Source organism: Salvelinus alpinus, chromosome 24 (genome assembly GCF_045679555.1).
Source record: "Salvelinus alpinus chromosome 24, SLU_Salpinus.1, whole genome shotgun sequence".
NCBI lineage: Eukaryota > Metazoa > Chordata > Actinopteri > Salmoniformes > Salmonidae > Salvelinus > Salvelinus alpinus.
This window is the reverse complement of record NC_092109.1, coordinates 32,858,315-32,885,939: the sequence shown is the minus strand read 5'-3', so window position 1 is coordinate 32,885,939 and position 27,625 is coordinate 32,858,315. Positions and strand designations below refer to the sequence as shown.

General features: G+C 41.8%; 1 protein-coding gene across 1 annotated transcript; it reads left to right on the top strand.

Annotated features, from left to right (window-relative positions):
• Window positions 1-1,151: 1,151 nt before the first annotated feature.
• Window positions 1,152-16,950, top strand: pygma (phosphorylase, glycogen, muscle A). The gene is made up of 20 exons (XM_071364594.1): window positions 1,152-1,483; window positions 6,973-7,074; window positions 7,286-7,364; window positions 7,541-7,644; window positions 7,948-8,079; window positions 8,286-8,397; window positions 8,572-8,654; window positions 8,851-8,994; window positions 9,497-9,589; window positions 11,030-11,176; window positions 11,380-11,543; window positions 11,701-11,815; window positions 12,009-12,110; window positions 12,235-12,382; window positions 12,516-12,574; window positions 12,871-13,012; window positions 13,122-13,332; window positions 13,905-14,039; window positions 14,824-14,890; window positions 15,279-16,950. The coding sequence occupies exons 1-20, from the start codon at window positions 1,241-1,243 to the stop codon at window positions 15,429-15,431; spliced, it is 2,535 nt and encodes an 844-aa protein (XP_071220695.1). The 5' UTR covers window positions 1,152-1,240; the 3' UTR covers window positions 15,432-16,950.
• The last annotated feature ends 10,675 nt before the right edge of the window (window positions 16,951-27,625 follow it).

Sequence of the window (27,625 nt, the reverse complement as noted above, 5' to 3'; positions counted from 1 at the left end):
AAATACATCTTCTCTTTATTTAAAAGAAGAAAAAAACGAAACAAAACAACAAATAGACGAACGTGAAGCTATAAACGACTAAGTGCAAAACATGCAACATAGACATAGACATAGACAATTACCCACAAATGCATGATGCCTATGGCTGCCTTAAATATGGCTCCCAATCAGAGACAAATGAAAGACATCTGTCTCTGATTGAGAACCACTCAGGCAACCATAGACATACCTAGAAACATTCACTCAACACAAACTCATACACTAAACCCAACACCCCCTTTACCATATAACCACCCAAAACGACAAAACACAAACATTCCCCATGTCACACCCTGACCTAACTAAAATAATAAAGAAAACAAAGAATACTAAGGCCAGGGCGTGACAATTGCACATTTTATACCAGTAGAACACTGTTCACACTTGAGTCGATGTCCGCGTCCCCGCGGTAATCTCGACATTATTTTACCCCATAAAAATACACCTCAATCCACCGCATCCGCCGACGTCGGCCTTCCACATCTGTGGTAGAAGGTGGCAGAGCTTCAGCTGTGTTTGTCAGACCAGGAGACATTCCGAAAATCTGCCTTCTCATAAAAACGTTCGTTTTGCTCTACGACACCCACAATCATCATGGGACTCGTCTGAAGTCGGTACCGCCGATCTGCCAGCTTCTGTCTGTACCGTCCGAACAGTTTGGGCTACACACTAATATGTACAATAGTACCCACCATTGAAAGGTGAGACTCTTAGGAACATACAGGTCGGTTGTTTTGCTTTAGGATGCACACAAGACTCGTCTTTAGGTAGCCAGGTACAAGTTTAAAAAGTATGGAAGTATCTTGGGGCCAAAAAAGGGGTTAAATATGAGTCAATTTAAAATAAAATACAAATCTGCGCTTTCTTATCTCTCAGATAGGCCTAAATCCATAGACACTTCAAAACCTTCAAAGTATTTTTTTTCATGACAATTCAATTCAGATTAATTTAGTTTCTAGACTGCAAGATGTGAAATAGGCCTTAATCTAAATATTTGAAAATATTCCTATGTAATAATTGGGACTGAGTAGTGATTGGCTTTCCCGTTTGAGTATGCTCCGCCTTCTTCTTAATATTCATGATCACTCTTATAAATAGGTGAACATGACCCATCCATGTGGGTGCTTCTGTAGTCGTATCTGAACTGGCTGGACGTGCACCTGAAGTTGTATTGGAACAAGGAAGCCAGGGGTAGAGCATCATGTCAAAACCGTTGTCAGACCACGATAAAAGGAAGCAGATCTCCGTGAGAGGTCTTGCTGGTGTGGAAAATGTCGCTGAACTGAAGGTCGCTTTCAACAGGCATCTCCATTTTACACTGGTCAAGGACAGAAATGTGGCAAACAAACGGGATTACTACTTTGCTCTCGCCAACACCGTGCGCGACCACTTGGTGGGCAAGTGGATCAGAACCCAGCAGTACTACTATGAGAAAGATCCCAAAGTAAGTTCCACTGTTGAAATGTTCATATCATCTGTAGCCTCCTAAAATCCATAGAATAGAATAGAATAGAACAAATAAAATGGAATATAAACTAATATAATATAAACGAAAATAGTAAAATTTAATATAGTATAAACTAATATAATAGAAACTAATATGATAGAAACTAATATGATAGAAACTAATATAAACAAAGAGAGAAACAAATGGAATAGAATGGGATGTCAAATTTCCCCTTTGGTTTCACAGTACCATCTAGCAATGAAAAATAGACATCATTAGTAATTTATCATGAAGAGCATTCCATGTAAAAAAAGGGTTAACATAAGTATATGGGAAATATATGGGCATACTGTGAGAACAGTAAATAACAGTCATTTTACATTCTAGTGGTCTTGGTCATACCACACAATATTTGACAAATTATGTATTATTGTGTGCCTCCGACCTCAGGTGATAATCCCACTGTTCCAGTGGCCAGTGTTATTGGCAGGATAATAGGCAATTTAGGACATATGGTTTGAAAATATCATATTTTTACATTTTAGTTGTCAGATTATTTTACCCAGAGCTACTTAGAGTAGTGAATGCATACATTTTTAAAACTTTCTTTTCATACTGATCCCACATGGGAATTGAACCCATAATCCTGGTGTTACAAGTGCCATGCTCTACCAACTGAGCCACACAAGATCATAAGAGCTTCAAGGCAATTTAATATCACACCTATCACACATCCTGTATACTCTTATCACGCATACTGTATACTCTTATCACGCATACTGTATACTCTTATCACGCATACTGTATACTCTTATCACGCATACTGTATACTCTTATCACGCATACTGTATACTCTTATCACGCATACTGTATACTCTTATCACGCATACTGTATACTCTTATCACGCATACTGTATACTCTTATCACGCATACTGTATACTCTTATCACGCATACTGTATACTCTTATCACGCATACTGTATACTCTTATCACACATACCGTATACTCTTATCAAACATACCGTATACTCTTATCAAACATACTGTATACTCTTAACACGGAGTGAAATGACACATTTGAAGCCTGGTTGTATGATTCACTACTGTAAGTTTTTTTTACTAGTCATTCCCCAGCAACATGCTGCTGTCCACAGAGGGCCTCTGTCCTGGGTTACTTCTCTTTGCCAACTGTTGCATTGCTGCATTAATGCAAGCGGTATCACCATGACATTTCCAATTTACTAGTGCTCCTCAGCCGTGATGATCTGCCAATGCTGTGCTGTAATACTAAACCTCTCTGTGACCTTCTCCCCCCGTTCACCCAGTTCATCCTAGAGTCGATATAGCTACAGCTGTAGGAGTAGCAGAGGTGCCAATTGACATCAACGAGTGTAAAGGAGCAGGGGGAAACTTTGTTTCCATACCCTCATTGATTAGTTTTTATCACACTGAGCCTTCGATCTAGTTAATTAGTTTTTATCAGACTGAGCCTTCTATTTAGTTAATTAGTTTTATCAGACTGAGCCTTCTATTTAGTTAATTAGTCTTTATCAGACTGAGCCTTCTATTTAGTTAATTAGTCTTTATCAGACTGAGCCTTCTATTTAGTTAATTAGTCTTTATCAGACTGAGCCTTCTATTTAGTTAATTAGTTTTATCAGACTGAGCCTTCTATTTAGTTAATTAGTCTTTATCAGACTGAGCCTTCTATTTAGTTAATTAGTCTTTATCAGACTGAGCCTTCTATTTAGTTAATTAGTTTTATCAGATTGAGCCTTCTATTTAGTTAATTAGTCTTTATCAGACTGAGCCTTCGATCTAGTTAATTAGTTTTATCAGACTGAGCCTTCTATTTAGTTAATTAGTCTTTATCAGACTGAGCCTTCTATTTAGTTAATTAGTTATTATCAGACTGAGCCTTCTATTTAGTTAATTAGTTTTTATCAGACTGAGCCTTCTATTTAGTTAATTAGTTTTATCAGACTGAGCCTTCTATTTAGTTAATTAGTCTTTATCAGACTGAGCCTTCTATTTAGTTAATTAGTTATTATCAGACTGAGCCTTCTATTTAGTTAATTAGTTTTATCAGACTGAGCCTTCTATTTAGTTAATTAGTCTTTATCAGACTGAGCCTTCTATTTAGTTAATTAGTTATTATCAGACTGAGCCTTCTATTTAGTTAATTAGTTTTTATCAGACTGAGCCTTCTATTTAGTTAATTAGTTTATCAGACTGAGCCTTCTATTTAGTTAATTCGTTTTATCAGACTGAGCCTTCTATTTAGTTAATTAGTTTAATCAGAATGAGCCTTCTATTTAGTTAATTAGTTTTATCAGACTGAGCCTTCTATGTAGTTAATTAGTCTTTATCAGAATGAGCCTTCTATTTAGTTAATTAGTTTTATCAGACTGAGCCTTCTATTTAGTTAATTAGTCTTTATCAGACTGAGCCTTCTATTTAGTTAATTAGTTTTATCAGACTGAGCCTTCTATTTAGTTAATTAGTTTTATCAGACTGAGCCTTCGATCTAGTTAATTAGTCTTTATCAGAATGAGCCTTCTGTGTAGTTGTGAATCAGCCTCTTCCATAACTACCGTATTCATGAAACATCCTAACAGACAGTGAAACCTAGTCAGTAAAGATGAACAGGATCTAAAGAGATCTTCTTGACACAGAAAAAACTCAATCAGATATCAATATTGGAGTGAAAGGGACTGAATGATTGAAACTTCAACGAGTGCATGTCAAATTTGCACTATGAAATGAATTGCTAATCTTTTAATTCACATGTTTCATTGAGTATTGACTGGTTCATTTACACATATGATATCATAATACATTAATAATCTAATGAAACCACACACTCTTTAGTTTTAGGATTTAAAAAATCATTTTCTCATGGGCATGGGGGAGGTATGCTGCGTACTGTACTGTGCAATGGAATTATCTAGACGGACACTCCTGACCTGCAAACCTATATTTAAATCTCAGAATTGGCTCAAATTAGGTTACTGTTAGGGTCAGGGTTAGGGTCAGGGTGAAGTTAAGGGTCAAGGTCAGGGGGAGGCTGAGGGTCAGAGTGAGGGTAAGGGTAAGGGTCAGGGTGAGGGTGAGGGTCAGGGTCAGAGTGAGGGTAAGGGTCAGGGTCAGGGTTAGGGTAAGGGTAAGGGTCAGAGTGAGGGTAAGGGTCAGGGTTAGGGTAAGGGTCAGGGTTAGGATAAGGGTCAGGGTCAGGGTCAGGGTCAGGGTGAGGGTCAGGGTGAGGGTGAGGGTAAGGGTCAGGGTGAGGGTAAGGGTCAGGGTCAGACTGAGGGTAAGGGTCAGGGTCAGGGTTAGGGTAAGGGTCAGGGTCAGGGTTAGGGTAAGGGTCAGGGTCAGGGTGAGGGTAAGGGTCAGGGTGAGGGTAAGGGTCAGGGTCAGACTGAGGGTAAGGGTCAGGGTCAGGGTTAGGGTAAGGGTAAGGGTGAGGGTGAGGGTAAGGGTAAGGGTCAGGGTCAGAGTGAGGGTAAGTGTAAGGGTCAGGGTCAGGGTAAGGGTGAGGGTGAGGGTAAGGGTAAGGGTCAGGGTCAGAGTGAGGGTAAGGGTAAGGGTCAGGGTCAGGGTTAGGGTCAGGGTGGGGGTCAGAGTGAGGGTAAGGGTAAGGGTCAGGGTCAGAGTGAGGGAAAGGGTCAGGGTCAGGGTTAGGGTGAGGGTGGGGGTCAGAGTGAGGGTAAGGGTAAGGGTCAGGGTCAGAGTGAGGGAAAGGGTCAGGGTCAGGGTTAGGGTGAGGGTGGGGGTCAGAGTGAGGGTAAGGGTAAGGGTCAGGGTCAGAGTGAGGGTAAGGGTCAGGGTAAGGGTAAGGGTAAGGGTCAGGGTCAGAGTGAGGGTAAGGGTAAGGGTCAGGGTCAGGGTTAGGGTGAGGGTGGGGGTCAGAGTGAGGGTAAGGGTAAGGGTAAGGGTCAGGGTCAGAGTGAGGGAAAGGGTCAGGGTCAGGGTTAGGGTTAGGGTAAGGGTAAGGGTAAGGGTCAGGGTCAGAGTGAGGGTAAGGGTAAGGGTAGGGTCAGGGTCAGGGTGAGGGTCGGGGTCAGGGTCAGGGTGAGGGTAAGGGTCAGAGTGAGGGTAAGGGTCAGGGTCAGAGTGAGGGTAAGGGTCAGGGTAAGGGTCAGAGTGAGGGTAAGGGTAAGGGTCAGGGTTAGGGTGAGGGTGAGGGTAAGGGTCAGAGTGAGGGTAAGGGTAAGGGTCAGGGTTAGGGTTAGGGTGAGGGTAAGGGTAAGGCTCAGGGTTAGGGTAAGGGTAAGGGTCAGGGTTAGGGTAAGGGTTAGGGTAAGGGTGAGGGTCAGGGTTAGGGTAAGGGTCAGGGTGAGGGTGAGGGTCAGGGTTAGGGTTAGGGTCAGGGACAGTTTTAGATTGTTGTTTTGCAGGTCAGCAGTGTCCTTATAGTCTCCCCTGTGGAATGAGGTCATTTCTGGATAATATTTTTGACCATTTAGGTGGCCCTCTTTGGCTCAAGAGCACCCCCAGTGGTTAGAATATAATATTTAAGAGATGCCTTGACCCAACATATCATACTTGTACCCAAATTGTTACCAATTTTGTGATAGATGTTCATATCTGTTTAGTACACATTTAGCTGCACATTTACACCTCTTTTGGAGGGTTCACTCGTACACTGTACCCCCAGAGTACAACATTAAGTCATTTATTAGACTTGATACACTAGACCTCTACATACTTGATACTCTAGTGCATCAGTACCCTCCCTGGTACAGCTACAGTATGTTTTCAGACCTCTCTTTCACCATTCATGAGTATCACACATAGACTAACCTTTACAACAGCCCCAGCTGAAGCTATTTTTGCCTGAGCCAAAATGCCAATGTTATGTAACACCAACAGCAATCTGTCTCCCGTAGTACCTATCACCTCTCTTCTCTGTCCTTTGCCCCCTCCTCTCTGTCCTCCGACCCCTCCTCTCTGCCCTCCCCCTCCTCCCCCTCCTTTCTGCCCTCCTCCCCCTCCCCCTCCTCTCTGCCCTCCCCCTCCTCTCTGCCCTCCTCCCCCTCCTCTCTGCCCTCCCCCTCCTCCCCCTCCTCTCTGCCCTCCCCCTCCTCCCCCTCCTCTCTGCCCTCCCCCTCCTCCCCCTCCTCTCTGCCCTCCTCCCCCTCCTCCTCTCTGCCCTCCGCCCCTCCTCTTCCCTCTCGCCCCTCTACTCTCTCTGCCAGAGTGTTCCAGACCTCCCTATCCAACACCAAGAGAACAACATGTGAAATGTCAAAGGCTAAGCTACTGTAAGGCTCAGGTGTCAGATTTCCACACGCAGTCGTTCACCAAGTGTTCAACAGTCCTTAAAATAATGAAATGCACTTATTAAAACAGCAGACTGTGACTCATTGGGTTAGAGACTTAATAAGATGGCCATACTCTTAATATTGTCTCTCCTCTGGATGTTGGCTCTGCTACGGTATCCCAATCTCATCTTTCTCTCACTCTATCCCCCTCCTCCTCAGCGTGTGTACTACATCTCCCTGGAGTTTTATATGGGTCGCACCCTGCAGAACACTATGGTGAACCTGGCCCTGGAGAACGCTTGTGATGAGGCCATATACCAGGTGAGGGATGCTCACAGTCATACAGATAGCTTTTTCATTGCTGTGGCTCACCACGGCTGTCAAACTGACTGCACCTTCTGTAACATAACTACATTTTCTACCCTCATTCATTTTTTGGGGGGTCAAAATATCGACCCCTGTTTTAACTGAATGTCATGGCCACAGAGCTGTGATTTTAACCTGACTTGACCTGAACCCCTTTGTTCCGTAGCTGGGTCTGGACATGGAGGAGCTGGAGGACATGGAAGAGGATGCTGGCCTGGGAAATGGTGGTCTTGGCCGTCTTGCCGGTCAGTTGCCTAGCTACTTGCTCTCACAGAGAGAGTGCAACATTCGTGTGCCTTAGACAATTGTATGAATTATACTAGAATTATCAAAACATTAAAATAACGATATAACATGATCATAAACATGATAAGTTAATTTAGCCAGTGTAACCCTAACCTAAGCCTTCCCTGGTCATCAGCATGCTTCCTGGACTCAATGGCTTCTCTAGGCCTTGCTGCCTATGGCTATGGTATCCGCTATGAGTTTGGCATCTTCAACCAAAAGATTGTCAATGGCTGGCAGGTAACCTATATACACTCCTATGCTTTTGAACTTTTTCTTTGGTTTCCGCATCATGTTCAGACCATAAGACACAGGGGAGTACTGTGAAACAACTTTGCCCGACAGACTGTATTACATTTCAATTTTTGTCATTTAGCAGATCAAGAGCAACTTACAGTTAGTGCATTCATCTTAAGATCGCTAGTTAAGACAACCACATATCACAGTCGTAGCAAATACATTTTCCCTCAATAAAGTAGTTATCAGCAAAGTCAGTGCTAGTAGGAACATATTATATTTGTTGTATAACCCAATGATTGACAGGTTGAGGAGGCCGATGATTGGTTGCGTTACGGCAACCCCTGGGAGAAGGCCCGCCCTGAGTACATGCGCCCCGTCAAGTTCTATGGCAGGACCGAGCACACCCCAGATGGTGTGAAATGGGTTGACACTCAGGTGAATAAAGGACAGGGGTCGGGGTGTGATTGAGCATAGGAGGGAGACGTGTGTGTGTGTGTGTGTGTGAGTGAATGTGTGTGTGTGTGTGTGTTTATGTGTGTGTGCGCGGCTACGGCAACTGGATGCCACCAATGAACCATCAATGAATATGGATTCTGTTAGCAGGTTTCTTTAAGTTCAGTCTCTTGTAATTGTGTTGACAGATAGTGCTGGCTCTGCCATATGACACCCCTATTCCTGGCTACAGAAACAACATTGTCAACACCATGAGACTGTGGTCTGCTAAGGCCCCATGTGACTTCAACCTGAAAGACTGTAAGTCTACACTTTGCTCGGCTAATTGTTTTCACCTTGACTGGCTGCATTCCACCATTTCATATGCTTATTGTGTCAAATCTGAAAATGGCTAACATGGCTACTCATGTAGCATGACATAATTGGCCACTGGGAACCATTATCCTTAGGGTGTGTTTTTCCCTTTCTCAACAGTCAACGTTGGTGGCTACATTCAGGCTGTGTTGGACAGAAACTTGTGTGAGAACATTTCCCGCGTGCTGTACCCCAACGATAATGTAAGGATAGATTTCTCTCTAATATCCATGTGCAGCAATTATATACTGTATATACTGTACAGTGCATTCGGAAAGTATTCAGACCCCTTCCCTTTTTCCACATTTTGTTATGTTACAACCTTATTCTAGGTTGTAGAATGTGCAGGTCAGATGTGCAGGTCAGTGTGGATTCACCACTACATGTGTTTCTCCCCAGTTCTTTGAGGGCAAGGAGCTGCGTCTGAAGCAGGAGTACTTTGTGGTGGCCGCCACTCTGCAGGACATCGTCCGTCGTTTCAAGGCCTCTAAGTTTGGCTCCAGAGAAGTCGTCCGCACAGACTTTGCCGAGCTACCAAACAAAGTGAGAACCCACTATTGGTTATTCTAACATATACTGATATGTTTTCATGTCACTTACAGTTGTGGTACCCTTGCACGATTCGCTCTCTTTATTTTAAAATAAGTTGAAATTGAAAACTTTTGTTTAATTTACAACGTATTTGTTTGATTTGCAATGACACCGGACCCAAAAAATTATAATCAAAACTGACATTTTTATTTTTCTAGTCAAAAAATGGCCTGGACTAAATTATTCAAAATTCCAATGAATTGGGCAATTGTGTCATTTATCTCACCTGTGGTAAGTTACAGCTGCCTACAGAATAAAAAGAACCATTCAACCTGTTTTGAAAAGAGAAGACTGAACATTTTGCTCCATTGTAAAGTGCAAGGATGACAATATATGTGACTGCAACTGTCTCCATGTCACTGGTTTAAGTATAGTTGTATTGATGACTTGTTCTGATGTGAATGTGTGATATAATAAAAAGAATAACAATGTACTCGATGTCTTTCACATCCAGGTTGCCATCCAGCTGAATGACACTCACCCTGCCATGGCTATTCCTGAGCTGATGAGGGTCCTGGTTGATGAGGAGAAGCTGGGTTGGGACAAGGTGAGTGGAAGCTGATGAGGGTCCTGGTTGATGAGGAGCTGGAATGATTTATACATACACTAGATGACTGATGAGGGTCCTGGTTGATGAGGAGCTGGAATGATTTATACATACACTAGATGACTGATGAGGGTCCTGGTTGATGAGGAGCTGGAATGATTTATACATACACTAGATGACTGATGAGGGTCCTGGTTGATGAGGAGCTGGAATGATTTATACACTAGATGACTGATGAGGGTCCTGGTTGATGAGGAGCTGGAATGATTTATACATACACTAGATGACTGATGAAGGTCCTGGTTGATGAGGAGCTGGAATGATTTATACACTAGATGACTGATGAGGGTCCTGGTTGATGAGGAGCTGGAATGATTTATACATACACTAGATGACTGATGAGGGTCCTGGTTGATGAGGAGCTGGAATGATTTATACACTAGATGACTGATGAGGGTCCTGGTTGATGAGGAGCTGGAATGATTTATACACTAGATGACTGATGAGGGTCCTGGTTGATGAGGAGCTGGAATGATTTATACACTAGATGACTGATGAGGGTCCTGGTTGATGAGGAGCTGGAATGATTTATACACTAGATGACTGATGAGGTTCCTGGTTGATGAGGAGCTGGAATGATTTATACACTAGATGACTGATGAGGGTCCTGGTTGATGAGGAGCTGGAATGATTTATACACTAGATGACTGATGAGGGTCCTGGTTGATGAGGAGCTGGAATGATTTATACACTAGATGACTGATGAGGGTGCTGGTTGATGAGGAGCTGAAGTGATTTATACATACACTAGATGACTGATGAGGGTCCTGGTTGATGAGGAGCTGGAATGATTTATACACTAGATGACTGATGAGGGTGCTGGTTGATGAGGAGCTGAAGTGATTTATACATACACTAGATGACTGATGAGGGTCCTGGTTGATGAGGAGCTGGAATGATTTATACACTAGATGACTGATGAGGGTGCTGTGTTGAAGCCACCTTGCCTCCATCTTGGCACTCCCTCACCATTGTAAACAAATATTTTAAAAGCTATAGAAATGTATGTATTAATGTGTTTATATGTGTTTTTGCCACATGTATTCATGTGTATTCAGACAACTTAATGCATATTTTAAAATTATATTATGTGAGCTAAACATACAAATAAAACATGAAAAAAATGGATGACTAATGTTACTGTCCCCACTACAACACAAACATACTTAAATTCATAATGATACCAGCAGGGGGCAAACAATACCAGCATAGTAGAATGTGTTGGCTTGGCAACACACCACAGATAAAGACTTAGAACAAATGTAAAGCTAGGACTACTAAGACTACCGTTACTGTATCCTACTTCTGTCTAGAGAGGGTCAAATGAACCATGAGGTATATAAACCGTATTATCTTACCTCTGTCCCTGTGTGTGCCCAGGCCTGGGACGTGTGTGTCCGTACATGTGCCTACACAAACCACACCGTGCTGCCTGAGGCCCTGGAGCGCTGGCCCATTGACCTGTTCCATCACCTGTTGCCCCGTCACCTGGAGATCATCTTCGAGATCAACCGTCGCTTCATGGAGGTACGTGAGGCCGATGGCACACAGACTAACGCTAGCCTACCATAGAGAAAGTGTTTATCACAGATCAGTGTTCCTTTATCTAACTGAAACTATTGTACCACGATGTATTATTATAGGCTAACTTTATTGAAATCCAACTTTGTTACAGAATATTAATGTCTACCTTGTGGAAACCTAAACCTTTGTTTCACCTGTCCCTCCAGTATGTTGCCTCTAAGTTCCCTGGAGACCACGACCGTCTGCGCCGCATGTCCCTGATTGAGGAGGGAGAATGCAAGAAAGTCAACATGGCTCATCTGTGTATCGTTGGTTCCCATGCTGTCAACGGCGTGGCCCGCATCCACTCTGAGATCCTCATCGCCACTCTGTACGTGTCCTACACAAACACAAATACATTTAAATCATCATATTTAAACGGCACAAACGCAACACATTATGATACTATTGGTGATGCACATTTTGATTGGATTTGTTTGAAGAGCTTAAGTGAACTAGTTTGATATTGTTTGTGCTACTATGTGCAGGTTCAAGGACTTCTATGAGTTGGACCCACACAAGTTTCAGAACAAGACCAATGGGATCACCCCCCGTCGCTGGCTGGTTATGTGCAACCCCGGCTTGGCGGAGGTCATCGCAGAGGTGCGGGATTGTTGCAAAAGTGTTTTCACTGGATGTAGCCATTTGTCTAAGAAATATATATATATATTAATCCTTATATTTATAGAATCATTTATAATATCAGTGTAGTTAAATAGATGTTTCTGTTCTTGATGATAGTATCAGTAAGCGGATACTTGCACACTAACATTTCTCATGTCATCCCATTGGTCAGAAAATTGGAGAGGAGTTTATCCGTGACCTTGACCAGCTTAAGCGACTGTTGAAGTTCGTTAATGATGATGCTTTCATCCGTGACATCGCCAAAGTCAAGCAGGTGAGTCTCACTAAGTTGTCACCTCTGGTGTTTACTAAGATCCTGTAACAGCCTACTGTGTGTCTGTGTTAACTCCACACCCCCATCATAACTCCACGCCCCCATCATATCCCCCCTTATGTAGGAGAACAAACTGAAGTTCGCCATGCACCTGGAGGAGCACTACAAGGTCAAGATCAACCCCCAGTCCATGTTTGACTTCCAAGTCAAAAGAATCCACGAGTACAAGAGACAGCTGCTCAACTGTCTGCACATGATCACCTACTACAACCGTTAGTACTACCTTGGCACTCACTCACTCACTCACTCACTCACTCACTCACTCACTCACTCACTCACTCACTCACTCACTCACTCACTCACTCACTCACTCACTCACTATATACCCCTCTGTCTCTTTCTCAGGTATCAAGAAGGAGCCCAACAAGCACTGGACCCCAAGAACCATCATGGTCGGAGGAAAGGTATGTTTGGTGCCCCTCAGCCTTTACAGCCACCAGCGTTTAGTTACAGGAAGTACATATAGAACAATACATTTACATTTTACATTTAAGTCATTTAGCAGACGCTCTTATCCAGAGCGACTTACAAAAATTGGAAAGTTCATACATATTCATCCTGGTCCCCCCGTGGGGAATGAACCCACAACCCTGGCGTTGCAAGCGCCATGCTCTACCAACTGAGCCACACGGGACCAATACCTCCCATCCACAACTCACTGTTATTATGCAACGTCCTCTCCCCCCTGCTTTTCTCCCAGGCTGCACCAGGCTACCACACAGCCAAGATGATCATCCGTCTCATCACAGCTATCGGTGAGGTTGTCAACCACGACCCCGTTGTCGGCGACCGCCTCAAAGTCATCTTCCTGGAGAACTACAGAGTCACCCTGGCTGAGAAAGGTGACTGACTAACCCATAACTCCATGGGTATCTGTTGTTGTAACGTATACTCTTCTTGTACTGCATCCCTATGCTTATAGTTTTACTCACCCTCCTTGTCTCCTCCCAGCCATCCCCTCTGCTGACCTGTCTGAGCAGATCTCTACAGCTGGCACCGAGGCCTCTGGCACTGGTAACATGAAGTTCATGCTGAACGGTGCTCTGACCATCGGCACCATGGATGGAGCCAACGTGGAGATGGCTGAGGAGGCCGGAGAGGAAAACCTCTTCATCTTCGGCATGAGAGTGGAGGATGTGGACGCAATGGACGCCGGCAAAGGGTGAGCATGAGGACATGGACATGGAGATCAGAAGGCAGAGAGGACACTGGGTTAGGGTAAGGGACAGGGAAGTAAGGAGAAATTGATCCACAGGAATGGGAGTGCTGTAAGCGGAGAAGGGGATTACAGAGGCTGTGCAAGTCAGGATACAGAGGCTGTGCCAGTCAGGATACAGAGGCTGTGCCAGTCAGGATACAGAGGCTGTGCCAGTCAGGATACAGAGGCTGTGCCAGTCAGGATACAGAGGCTGTGCCAGTCAGGATACAGAGGCTGTGCCAGTCAGGATACAGAGGCTGTGCCAGTCAGGATACAGAGGCTGTGCCAGTCAGGATACAGAGGCTGTGCCAGTCAGGATACAGAGGCTGTGCCAGTCAGGATACAGAGTTGACAGTGAGGTCAGAGGGAGATAGTATGTCTGCCCTGTCACTTGTCTGTCTGGCCAGGTCTCCCTTGTATCTCAACGTTTAAGATAACACATGTTTTTCTGTTTAAGATAATAGAGAGACAAAACCAAACTGGAGAGCGCGTCCTTCTGAACAGCGAGATTTAAACACTGCCTTTGTCTTGCACAGATACCACGCCTCTGAGTACTACAACCGTATTCCCGAGCTGAAGCAAGCCATGGACCAGATTGCTGGTGGCTTCTTCAGTCCCAAGGAGCCTGACCTCTTCAAGGAACTTGTGGACCTGCTGATGCACCACGACAGGTAATCACATCAACACACACACTCGCTCACACTCGCTCACACTCACACAGAGGGCCGTGCAATGACCTTTGGTGGGGTAGGTGCTCAAAGTTTAAAAAAGGGCACACTCACTCATCACACATTGTAGAAGTAGCAAGCTAGAACCACAGATGAAAGGGAGTTAAGCATTTTTGCCCCTGTTGCGGTGGGCTATACTAGCTGATCATCAGTAATACAGGCCAGATGAATCAGCTAGTTAGCTAGGCTATGCTGTCAAAACAAGCCCACTTTTCCCCCCCTACTCTGACAGTCTACCTGCAGTTGCCCCTTCCCTGGCCCTGACTGTGAGATAGAACACATGCTAGCAACCCCAAAGTAACCTACTGGTGGTATTTTTTTTATTCGCCACTAGGTGGCGGTAGGTAGCTCACACAGGCAACGAGGATGAGCACAGCAACCCACTGCGCCAGTGGCAGAAGGGTGGGGAGGGTACTTTTTTCAAGATTTATGAGTTGATGAGAAATTATCTAGTTTGATAGGCAAGTTGTTGCATTTAACAATACAAGATAGAAAAGAGATGATTTCATATCTTATTTCATAGTTTTGATGTCTTCACTATTATTCTACAATGTAGAAAATAGTAGAAATAAAGAAACTCTTGAATGAGTAGATATGTCCAACCTTTTGACTGGCACTGTATATATATGTTTTATACCCCACCAATCAAAAGGGCAGGCTTTATGTGTGCAGACGCACCTCAAATGTATTTTCTTGTATTTATTCATATCTAATGTTTTATGTACAGGTTCAAGGTGTTTGCTGACTACGAAGCCTACATCAAATGCCAGGACAAGGTCAACCAACTGTACAAGGTCAGTGTTATGTCTAAACCGCATAGGTCCTAGGTCACCTGGTTAAGGTATCTGTCCATACCTTCTCAAATATTGCACTGCAAAAAGTGAAATCTAAGCAAGCCTAAATATCTTATATTGAGTGATAATTATTCTTATTTCAAGACATTTTTCAAGATATTTTACCTTAATAAGACGATAAAGGTAAAATATCTTGAAAGAAGATAAATTACTCGTATTAAGCCTTTTTTAGGTTGCTAAGAAAAAACAAAAAAAGCACACTCAATTTAAGTGAATTATCACTCAATATAAGATATTTAGGCTGGCTTAGATTTCACTTTATGCAGTGTGATCTCAACATAATCTTTCCTTCCCTCCTGTCTGTCCCTCCGTCTCTCTCTACTAACAGAATCCCAAGGAATGGACCAAGATGGTGATCCATAACATTGCGGGCTGTGGTAAATTCTCCAGTGACCGCACCATTGCCCAGTACGCCCGAGAGATCTGGGGCATGGAGCCCAGCCTGGAAAAGATCCCTGCCCCCGATGAGAAACTCAAATAAGCTGTCCGTCCAATCCCATCTCCACCACTTACCCCATGCTACTGCTGTTAGGAGATAAGCACCGCTAGATACGTCTGAGGAAAATGGCGAATAATTTCTCAAAGCACTTGAATGACTGTAATGATTGATGCCTGTCTAATTTGTCTCATACACAGAGTTCTGGCTATTCACATGGCTCATACCTTATTGTGACAGGTCTTGAGACCAGAATAGCAATAAATGAAAAATGAAGCAATGCCTTCTGTTTTGTAAAAATAGAGAGGTGAATTTACCGGTTTTCTCTGTTCCATCACTAATCAGACCGTGCAGGTAGTTACAATCTAAACTGCTGTTGTGGAGAAGACATAAGAGTTCTGTGGTGGGTTTTGTGTTTGGTTGTGCATTCTGGAGTGTATCAAAATGTATGTATGCTTGGATCCATTCTGAATGAGTTTCTGTGGTCTTAAATGCAAGAGTAGGTTGAGCTGTGTGTCTTTTATCTTAGCTTGAATGCTGTCAGTATCGTGCATGCATTCTCAAAGCATAGACTCTAGTCCACGATGAGAACAATCATTCTCTTAGGGTACTGCCATGATCGTGCTGTGTTTGTCCCTCTTAGCGGACAATAGACACTGGACCTGATCGGACAGCTCAGAGAGTCTTCTCTTTTCTGTCCATAAAAACACATGGATGGGTTTACCCCTCTACACCCCATCTACCTTATATGTATGGCAGTGTTGGCTGGTGGGGGTAGAACGGCTCATAATAATGGCCGTAACGGACCGGATGGAATGGCTTCAAACACATGGAAACCATGTGTTTGATGTAGTTGATACCATTCCAGATATTCTGCCCAGACATTAATACAAGCCCATTCTCCCCAATTAAGGTGCCAGCAACCTCCTGTGATGTATGGTGCCTAACCCTCTGATGGGACATAGGCCTGCAATAATATGTTGATCTGAATCTCCCACAGAAGGTTTGCTGAGGGGAGGACGGCTCAAAATAATGACTGAAAGGGAGTGACTGGAATGGAGTGACATGAATGGTATCAACAACATGGAAACCCTGTGATACTATGCCGTTCCAGGCGTTACTATGAGCATGACCTCCCCAATGAAGCTGCAACCAGCTACCTGTGGATCTAGTCTTTTTACTTTTTAATTGGGTAGAAAAAAACAATGCTAAACAGCTTTATGTTTGTCAACTTGCGTATGTTTCGTCTTTACCTGAAGAAACCAACGTTTCCATGTAGTCTATTTGAAGGCCTCTGAGGGCTAGCCTGGGAACCAGTGAAGCAGAGCAGCGGAGGGGTGGGATAACACAGCTGCTCCACAGTTGGAGGAAGCATGTCAGTGTTTTGATGTTGGGACCCACATAATGGCCTTGCCACCCATTCTGAAACCCAGCTCTCTGTTTGTTTCACCTTACGGCTGTCAAAAATGCCAGCTGTGGCCAACGAAGCCCCATCCTCCGACCACGTCTTTTCAGGATGTTCTAGTCTAGTTATACAACCACATTAAAGTATACTAGACACTAAGGCCTTTTGTCTTTTCTTCACCACGCACAAACATTCCACTACCAGCATGTGCATTCTAGAGATGTTGCATCTTAGAATTGAAGACACATGTCCCCGAACTGAAATTATGAAACAAGTATAGTTGCCACCTCCCACTGGGCACAAACTGGTTGAATCAACGTTGTTTCAACGTAATTTCTCAACGTATTGTGACAAGTCATCCCAAAAAAGTTGAGGGGAAGTTGTTTTGAGGGGAAATTTCAACCACAGGGTTATGTCATCATGGTAACCAAATTTTGACATAGATTAACCTTTAATAAAATATGTTGAATTTGTACCTTTAAAACAACATCTGATCTTCAACGTTACATCCACTATCAGGAAAAAATATATAGGCTGTGCAGCAGCTTTTACTGGAAAAAATAATTATTTATTGCTACCCTCTGGTCTCACATCCAGGTATTTTTTTGTACTTTTACATGATATCCAATTGGTAGTTACAGTCTTGTCCCATCGCTGCAACTCACCTACGGACTCGGGAGAGACGAAGGTCGAGAGCCATGCGACCTCCGAAACACGACTCTGCCAAGCAGCACTGCTACTTGACACACTGCTCGCACCAATGTGTCAGACTCACGGGGGTGGGCAACTCCAGCCCTCGTGGGCCTTATTGGGGTCACACTTTTTCTCCATCCCTAGCAAACACAGCTGATTAATCAAATTGCATTCTAAACTGAAGATCATGAATAGGTGATTATTGGAGTCAGGTGTGTTAGTTCGGGCTGGAGCAAAACTGTGACACCAATCAGGCCCTCGAGGACTGGAATTGCCCACCCCTGTCAGAGGAAACACCATCCTGCTGATTCCATATGTGTTATTTCATAGTTTTGATGTCTTCACTATTATTCTACACAGTAGAAAATAGTAGCAATAAAGAAAAACCCTTGAATGAGTAGATGTTCTAAAACTTTTGACCGGTAGTGTACCTTTATGTTCAATGATGCCATATAGGCCTAAATAACATTTGCAAAGTCATCAACAGCTATTGTTTCAATTCAACACAGAACTCAATTAAAAATAAACAATACAACAGGCCGAGATAATTTTTATGATATTTAGGGCTCGATCCAATTTGTATGGCTGAAGCGTTACAGATTGTGCAATTGAAATGTAAAGGTAATTTCCGATTGATCCAACATATGCAGCACTTACCATGAACGCAGTCTCCGCTAAAGCAGGAACATAGCCTTTAAATTTCAATCAAGCTGTAACACTGAACTTCAGCGATACAAATTGAATAGAGTCCTTATATATTATCAAAGATGATGGATATACTGACAAGATACACGTCTCTCCGCCCTAACAATGGCAGTCGTTGTCCACAAAGCGGCACGGCGGGCTGTTTAGCTCCCGCCTATCCTTTCTTTGGATTGGTGGATACATCTCATTATTGTAATCTTTTTTGAATATTTGATGAGGATTGTTGACATTAACTTCCCGTATTCAATGGAGACAGATACTATGCTACTAGCCTCATGACATGAATATGCATAGCCATCTCGAGACAACTCCAATATAAAGTGTTTTCTCTCAAAGTTGCCGGGATGTCACTCATAAGTATACTCATAACAACTTAAGCATTAAGAAACTTATATTAGATCAGATAAACCTCACATAGCAAATAAACCAATTTCGACACTCTCTCATTGACCTCCATACAAACACTCCTTTCTTGGTGGGCGAGACAACGAAAAAAACACCACCTGCTGGAGGGAGACAGATTTTCTGCTGAATTGGGCCTCTCTCTTCCTCTCTGATGATATTGAATTGTGTTTGGTTGTGAACGCAACCAAACATAAACATTTGAAGGATATTTTTCTTAATTTAAAGTTAATTTAAAGTCTCAGTTGATGTAGTCCTATTCTTTAACTTAGATTTTTGGTTGAGATGGAGACACAATTAAATATCACTTTTGAAATACAATAAATTGCCTTTTAACTCACGACAAGATCACAAATTATACTGTATGTTTGATTCACGTCGCCAACTCAACCAAAAATCTAAGTTAAATTATGGGATTAAGCCAGTGGCTCAGATGTAATTATCCAAGTAGTAGACACATCTCCGTTAAATGTTGAAATTTGGTTGAGTTGTCAACCAAATCTTACAAACTAATATAACATTTACCTTAAAATGAGTAACACATCCATGGCCACATTTTGAGGTTACTGTAACTTTACATTTCTTCTTATGTAATCATATAAAGTGTGCATGTTCAAGAGAGCATGAACAGGTCATCACAGATCAGTGGAGAACTTCACATTGCTGTAATAATCTGCTCAGAGTCTTGAACAGCTTTGATCACTTGCACCATGTACTTTTAATGTAATCTCAACTGCAATCCAGGTAACTTGGTTGTGCTATTAGAAGAAGACCAGTGATAACACATTATTATGTTGAAGAAATAAACAAAATATTTGACATTGTATTCCCCTTTAAAAGTTACTGTGCTTTTAAATGGTTAAAAGCAATAACACATTGGATATTCAACTAACTTTTGGCTGTCTTTTTGAGTGGCGTTGAAATAGAAGCTGTTTGAATTGGCACTTAAAACCCTTACAAACTTTTACAGATGCACAATCGAGAGCATCCTGTCGGCCTGTATCACCGCCTGGTACAGAAACTGCACCGCCCGCAACCGCAGGGCTCTCCAGAGGGTGGTGCGGTCTATCCAACACCAACACGCATCACCAGGGGCAAACTACCTGCCCCCCAGGACAACTACAGCACCAGATGTCACAGGAAGGTCAAAAAGATCAAGGACAACAACCACCCAAGCCACTGACTGTTCACCCCGTTATCATCCAGAAGGCGAGGTCACTACAGGTGCATCAAAGCTGGGAGCTGTTGTCATAACTCTCCTGTGACGATCTGAAGGATCAGTCTTCTCTCTCTAGTAGAGGGACTATCGATCACTACAGAATAAGAGCAAATCATAGCCGTAGAATTACTATTCTGCAGCTGGAAATGACGTAAATCTAGTAAGAGAATACCGACAACCGCGGAATCATCTATTCTGTGCAACGACCATCTGTACGCCTGACATATCCATTACAACAGAGCCGCTGAGAAAGCTACAACCACGAAAGACATTGTGACTTCTGGGGAAGTTAACCAGAGACTCTCTGATGAACTGACTCTCCAGCAGACGGAGTGGCGATTCCAACTGGTGAAGACAACAACGACAACCGGGTGTAAATATATACATTGCAATTATTTTTGAATGAGCGGCCGTTCATGTGCAAAGGATTAGCATTTCAATGAATATAATTATCAACTGTGTGTAGGGAATCCATTTTGTGTTTTCCTGTCCCCACCTCTCTTTTCCTGTCCCCACCCCTTTCTATTGTCTACCAAGTCATCATGCCGGTTTAGCCCACTAGGGACTTATCAATGCATTGTGTTAGTAACCCATGACTATATTGTTTGTTTATGTATTTCTGTGATTTGTTTAGTTAGTTAGTAAATAAATAATTAAGCCAATTTGTAAATCATTGAGTCATTATGGAGACAAGGCTTCGTACAAATATCAAAGGGTTTGTGACATTCAGAAATGAGGCTGAAGAGGTAATTGATAAGATATGAAAATATCTGAAGAGTCGATTCGGGAAATAGAGACTCTATAAAACAACTTCCTAGTTAATTAATGTTTACATGATTCATTTAATCACATAATAATAATTACACATAGAGAATTTATTTGATAAAATAACAGTCTTCATATTTTATGATAGTCACAGACACGACAGTGTTAAATAACAATCACTAGCACGTTAGTGGCTGCTGCCCTACATACATAGACTTGAAATCACTGGCCACTTTAATAATTGAACACTAGTCACTTTAGTAATCTTTACATATTTTGCATTACCCATCTCATATGGATATACGTACTGTATTCTATTCTATTCTGCTGTATCTTAGTCTAAGCTGCGCTGACATTGCTCGTCCAAATATTCATATATTCATAATTCCATTCCTTTATTTAAATTTGTGTGTATTGAGTGTATTGTTGTGAAATTGTTAGATATTACTTGTTAGATATTACTGCACTGTTGGAGCTAGAAACACAAGCATTTCGCTACACCCGCAATAACATCTGCTAAACACGTGTATGTGACCAATAACATTTCATTTGATTTGATACACATACACCGGCTTACCTCACATTCCCACACTCTGTGGCAACTCAACACCGACACACATTGCAGTCTCTCTGACGATAGGATCCAAGCTGTTACCATTATTTCTGCCAGAGATCTGTAATGCATTAAAAGACATGGGGACGAAATGAGTGACCAGTTACTCCAGACAGTCTTCTCCATTACACATCTACATGCCTTGTTTCAACAGTTGATTACAAGACAAATGTATATTCATCATGTGTGCTTTATAAAAAGTTGTTGTTTACTATATAAACAGTTGTCACATTGACGTTCCCAGGAAATTAGCGAAAAGTTTAGCCTTCTTAAGGTGTCGATGACTATTCGCACCACCTGTACAAACACATAGTGCATCGAAACCTACAAGGTCAAACTCTCCCTCACTGAATTATAAGCTGTTTTAACAGCATAAAAACTAGAGTTGATGTCCGCACCCCCCGCGGAAATTTAATTAGCATAATAAAATAAATAAAAAATCCCAAAATCCCCAAAATCCAAAATCCGAGATATCAATTTTTTTTCTTCATGGGTTGGGTTTCAATCCACTGCATCCGCCAATGGAGGCCTTCCGCATCTGTGGAGTTACAGTGATGTTTGTCAGACCATGAGACATCCCGAAAATCGTTCTTCTCACGAAAACGTCTGTAGCACCCGAACGGTTTGGCCTATAAACTAACATGAAAAAGGAATGGTGAGACTCTCACGAACACGTACATGTCTCTCTAGGATGCTCTAAAACTAGTCTGAAGGTAGCTCGGTACTAGCTTAAAAATGAATGGAAGTATAGTTTAGTGATAAATATGGGTGTAAAAAATAAATAATAATATCCTGATCTATCTTATTTCTCAGATATAGGACAGACACAATTAAAACAAACTTCCTTTTGATTAAGTTTGCCAGCAGCATACCACCCTGCATACCACTGTTGGCTTGCTTCTGAAGCTAAGCAGGGTCGGTCCTGGTCAGTCCCTGGATGGGAGACCAGATGCTGCTGGAAGTGGTGTTGGAGGGCCAGTAGGAGGCACTCTTTCCTCTGGTCTGAAAAATATCCCAATGCCCCAGGGCAGTGATTGGGGATACTGCCCTGTGTAGGGTGCCGTCTTTCGGATGGGACGTTAAACGGGTGTCCTGACTCTTTGAGGTCATTAAAGATCCCATGGCACTTATCGTAAGAGTAGGGGTGTTAACCCCGGTGTCCTGGCTAAATTCCCAATCTGGCCCTCAAACCATCATGGTCACCTAATAATCCCCAGTTTATAATTGGCTCATTCATCCCCCTCCTCTCCCCTGTAACTATTCCCCAGGTTGTTGCTGCAAATGAGAATGTGTTCTCAGTCAACTTACCTGGTAAAATAACGGTAAAAAAAAAAGTGTTGGACTACCTGTTTTTCCATGAATTAATCTGTTATTCAATTTGTTTCTGTGGGCTAATAGCAGTAAACATAAATTCAAATTTTCAATAAATGTTTTGCTATATTTTTGGATACCTAAAGGGGTCACATAGCTAATTTACCATATTAATACAATTTCATATGTTAGCTTAGTAAAACCCTTGTCTTTTACTCCATAATTACCTAAGGCTGGAACAATACATTGGGAACTCTTGTTCAGTGTGTCTCTGCATAACTCAGGCTAAACTGGTCTGGAATTGTCTGGTGGCACCTTACAAGTAGAGAGTCATTCATTCTGACAACTCATGCTGTTTCTTATTGGAGCAGAGCAGATTCCTCCAAACCAATTGCCACTGTGGTAGATATCTGTAACTCGACTAGCAACGTTTCTTACTTATAGACAGTACATACTGTATACATGCATGGATAGCTAAGGAAAATACTACTTCCAGAGAATGACTAATAATACTTTAATATCTTCAGTATATCTGTACGTCTTTCACCCTGTCCTCTGGCTCACTCTCTCAGGTCAAATGTCTAGACAACCCCCCTCTGTTTCTCCCAATTCCTGTTAATATCATTTGATCATTACTTTGTTCCTTTGTCAGAAGTGTCCCAAAGTATTGCTAACTCATTGTACTCTGGGTCCAAATGTCAAACGAATGGAATAACCGGATGGGATATTGTGAGTGGGGTTCTGGTCACTTATTGGCCACAGATTGTCTTAAGAAACACAATGTGAAATGAAAAGTAAATACATTAGCACAAGAGAACACCTTTCATACTATTTATGGATACATTCAACTCCATGATATAGAGTATGTCTGGATACGTTCAACTCTACGATATAGAGTATGTCTGGATACGTTCAACTCCATGATATAGAGTATGTCTGGATACGTTCAACTCCATGATATAGAGTATGTCTGGATACGTTCAACTCTACGATATAGAGTATGTCTGGATACGTTCAACTCCATGATATAGAGTATGTCTGGATACGTTCAACTCCATGATATAGAGTATGTCTGGATACGTTCAACTCCATGATATAGAGTATGTCTGGACACGTTCAACTCCACGATATAGAGTATGTCTGGATACATTCAACTCCATGAAATAGAGTATGTCTGGATACGTTCAACTCTACGATATAGAGTATGTCTGGATACGTTCAACTCTACGATATAGAGTATGTCTGGATACGTTCAACTCCATGATATAGAGTATGTCTGGATACATTCAACTCCATGAAATAGAGTATGTCTGGATACGTTCAACTCTACGATATAGAGTATGTCTGGATACGTTCAACTCTACGATATAGAGTATGTCTGGATACGTTCAACTCCATGATATAGAGCATGTCCGGATACATTCAACTACATTTGGTTGACCTCAGGTCTCCCACTGGAAGCCTGAGGTCGGGGGAGCGGGGGAATCTTTCAAATAGTGCACCTCTAACTTTGTACAGTACTAATGCAAATAGTAATACAATTAGTTGTGCAATTTAGTTTATGTGTTTCTTGTTTGAAGCGCAATAGTGTAATCATCAGGTTCTCTTCTTTATAAGTGTATTGTTCTATTTGTGTATTTGTGTGATATATGATTTGTTATATTTAGTTTTATTTGTATGTTTTTTGTTAGCAATAGGGCAATAGTGTAATAATTCAATTATATTTTTTATTTGTATTTATATACTACAATTTGTTTCTATTTGTCTTTGTTACTTCTTTTTGATATTTATGAGTCTTATTTTTGTATATATTTTTTATATTAATATAGTTTTATATGTTATGATCACTTATTTCTGTTGTTCCAAATGTCTGAATAAAAATGACAGTTAGTGCAGAATGGTGCTTTTTCTGTTGGTGGGGGGGCTGATGGGGGGGTTCGCCCAGGGAGCCATACAACCTAGAACTGCCACTGCTTACCAGTGTGTTCCCTGTGTTCTAGTTTTTGGTTTTTCTTAGTCTTCCCAGTTCTGACCTTTCTGCCTGTCCTGACCTTGATCCCATCCTGTACCTGCCTGACTCTGATTTGGATTACGACTCTTTGCCTGCCTTGACCTACCGATTGCCTTCCGTCCTGTACCTGCCTGACTCTGATTTGGATTACGACTCTTTGCCTGCCTTGACCTACCGATTGCCTTCCGTCCTGTACCTGCCTGACTCTGATTTGGATTACGACTCTTTGCCTGCCTTGACCTACCGATTGCCTTCCGTCCTGTACCTGCCTGACTCTGATTTGGATTATGACTCTTTGCCTGCCTTGACCTACCGATTGCCTTCCGTCCTGTACCTGCCTGACTCTGATTTGGATTATGACTCTTTGCCTGCCTTGACCTACCGATTGCCTTCCGTCCTGTACCTGCCTGACTCTGATTTGGATTACGACCATTTGCCTGCCTTGACTTACCTTTTGCGTGCCCCTTGTACTGTAATAAACTCTGACACTCGTACTATCCACCTCTTGTGTCTGCATCTGGGTCTTAGCCTGAGCCGTGATAGGTGAATATTTCCAGATTGACAGCCAATTGACAGCCCCTTTTGTAGGCCTGTGGATCTATCCTCCCCCCAAAAAAGAAAAAACACTTAGTTGGTGTCTCAACTTACTATGGTGCAATTTCAAAATTTGTTTGTATATCGGCAGGTTTTCTATTGCTATGTGAGCGTCACGAATACGCAGGGAGTCATGAAGCATGTGCAGAAAGAGAGTTTAATAACAATGATGAAAGGCAAATGAACAAAACAGGAGATGCATACTCTACATGAAAGCAAACCAATACTGTCTGATGACTGAGGCTACTGAGGGCTAAATAAAGGGAAGGTAATGAAGGTGATGATGTGTGTAATGATGGGGAGCAAGTGTGTGTAATGATGGGGAGCAGGTGTTTGTAATGATGGGGAACAGGTGTGTGTAATGATGGGGAGCAGGTGAGTGTAATGATGGGGAGCAGGTGTGTGTAATAATGGGGAACAGGTATGTGTAACGATGGGGAACAGGTGTGTGTAATGATGGGGAACAGGTGTGTGTAATAATGGGGAACAGGTGTTTATAATGATGGGGAGCAGGTGTGTAATGATGGGGAGCAGGTGTGTGTAATAATGGGCAACAGGTGTGTGTAATGATGGGAATATGTGTGTGTAATAATGGGGAGCAGGTGTGTGTAATGATGGGGAGCAGGTGTGTAATGACATTATATAATGAACAACAAAAAAGGAAAATGATAAATGGAAGAATGACATATTACACCTGAAATAAAATACTGAATGGAAATGTAGCTTGTCAATTACGCTGATTTAGTTAAAACATTTAATTGCAAATATTACTTACCCAAATTATGCCTACAATCTTCAGTGAAAATAACATGATTGAAGACCAACTTTTAATGAATTACCACATTGTAAATGAAAATGATATGGATTACAACAACATTTGTGATAGACAATTCAAATATCATTACGATGACACACTTTGCATCTGTTTCTTTGGTTAAGATAGCAACTTCCAAATAATAAGAAATGACTTTCCCTATTTCTTTCCAATTCAGACGTAGGCGCTTCAATAAAGTACAATATGCCACTGTAGGCCTACTGGCCGACTTACTTTAGCCTGTAAGTAAATATAAAGGTTCACTATTGATTGTTATCACGTTGTTCTACAGATAAATAAATAATCTCCGCTATCCTCACAACATTGTAAATGTTACTCTTCACTACTAGCCTAACAACGAACAGTTCGTCACGCATAGACAATTATGCACAATCACGCCAAGTTGTATGCTGTTTGTAGACTGTTGTTTTGTTTTTGAAAGGGTTAAATAAAACAATTCAAATATCATTTGTGCAACTTTAAATAACTTTTTTTTTTAGATCATTTGATTAAAAATAAATTACGATTTAGTTAAAAATGTTAAATGGGCAAGAAATTGTGATATTTCATTAAGACAAGTAAAATCATTAACGGATTACATAAATCGGAAACGAAAAATGTATCCGAATGGACTTTTCCATTCATAAAATGTTGTAGGGTTGCCATATTAGAGTTTCCATGGTAAACTATGCAATACTTTATTTCAGTTGTAAGGAATGATTGTCAAATAGATAAATCGCCCTTAGTCTGCTAAAATCGCAGGATTCCACTTCTCATGATAACTACTAGAGGGCCAAATAGTCTTGAAAAAACTTGTACTTACCACAAATGCCTCATTTGCAAAGTTCGGCGTATTGTACATTGCTCTCTGTTACTCTTTTTATGTATTGGCATTAGCACAGTATACATGATCCCAATTCTAAGACAGTGACAGTTTGAAAAAACAAAAAAGTAGATTGTGTTGATTTATAGGGACATTGAACCATGTTGCGCGCCGTAGTTTAAAAAGTCTGTGGATTGTGCTCAAACGAAAAAGTAATACCTTAATTCCTCCATCTTTATGCATCTTTATGCACCTTTGCCATTGAGATCAGCTGTGTGGGTGACTTCAGCCCATATTGATGGTGTAACGGTCCAATGCGACTGTTTTTTATCTCAATCTCAAATCATTTCTGGGTAACAATTAAGTACCTTACTGTCAAAATTTGCCTAAAACTTGTCTGTCCATCACATGTAAACACCTAGCTTGCCTGCTCCCAAGCAAGCTGCTCTATCCACACTGATTGTTGAAGTCATTTAATGAGCTAAATGGAAAAAACTGTTGATTTCACAGGTTGAAAAAGGAACAGGAAGGAACAATATAAACCTGTACTTTTTGGGAGTTCGAACTGGTTCAGAACTTTATTTTGCTGGTAGGAACAGTAAAACGTAACAAAAATATTGTGGTTCTGTTCAGAACAAAACGATTGGAAAATTATTTTAGGAACTCTCTTTGTGGTTGGACTTTGCTGCTGTTATAACTGTGGAGTGAGTTATTTTATGCAACAGTTACTGTCCTTGTCTTTGCGCTTGTCTAATATCTAATCTTTCTTGTCTCAGAAATATTACAAAATATGATCTCTTTGACCGACTGTCACCATGCAGCATACCAGCAATAATTGTTCCAAAAAGTCAGTTATTTGCCAATCTTAATCCCCTCCCACAATC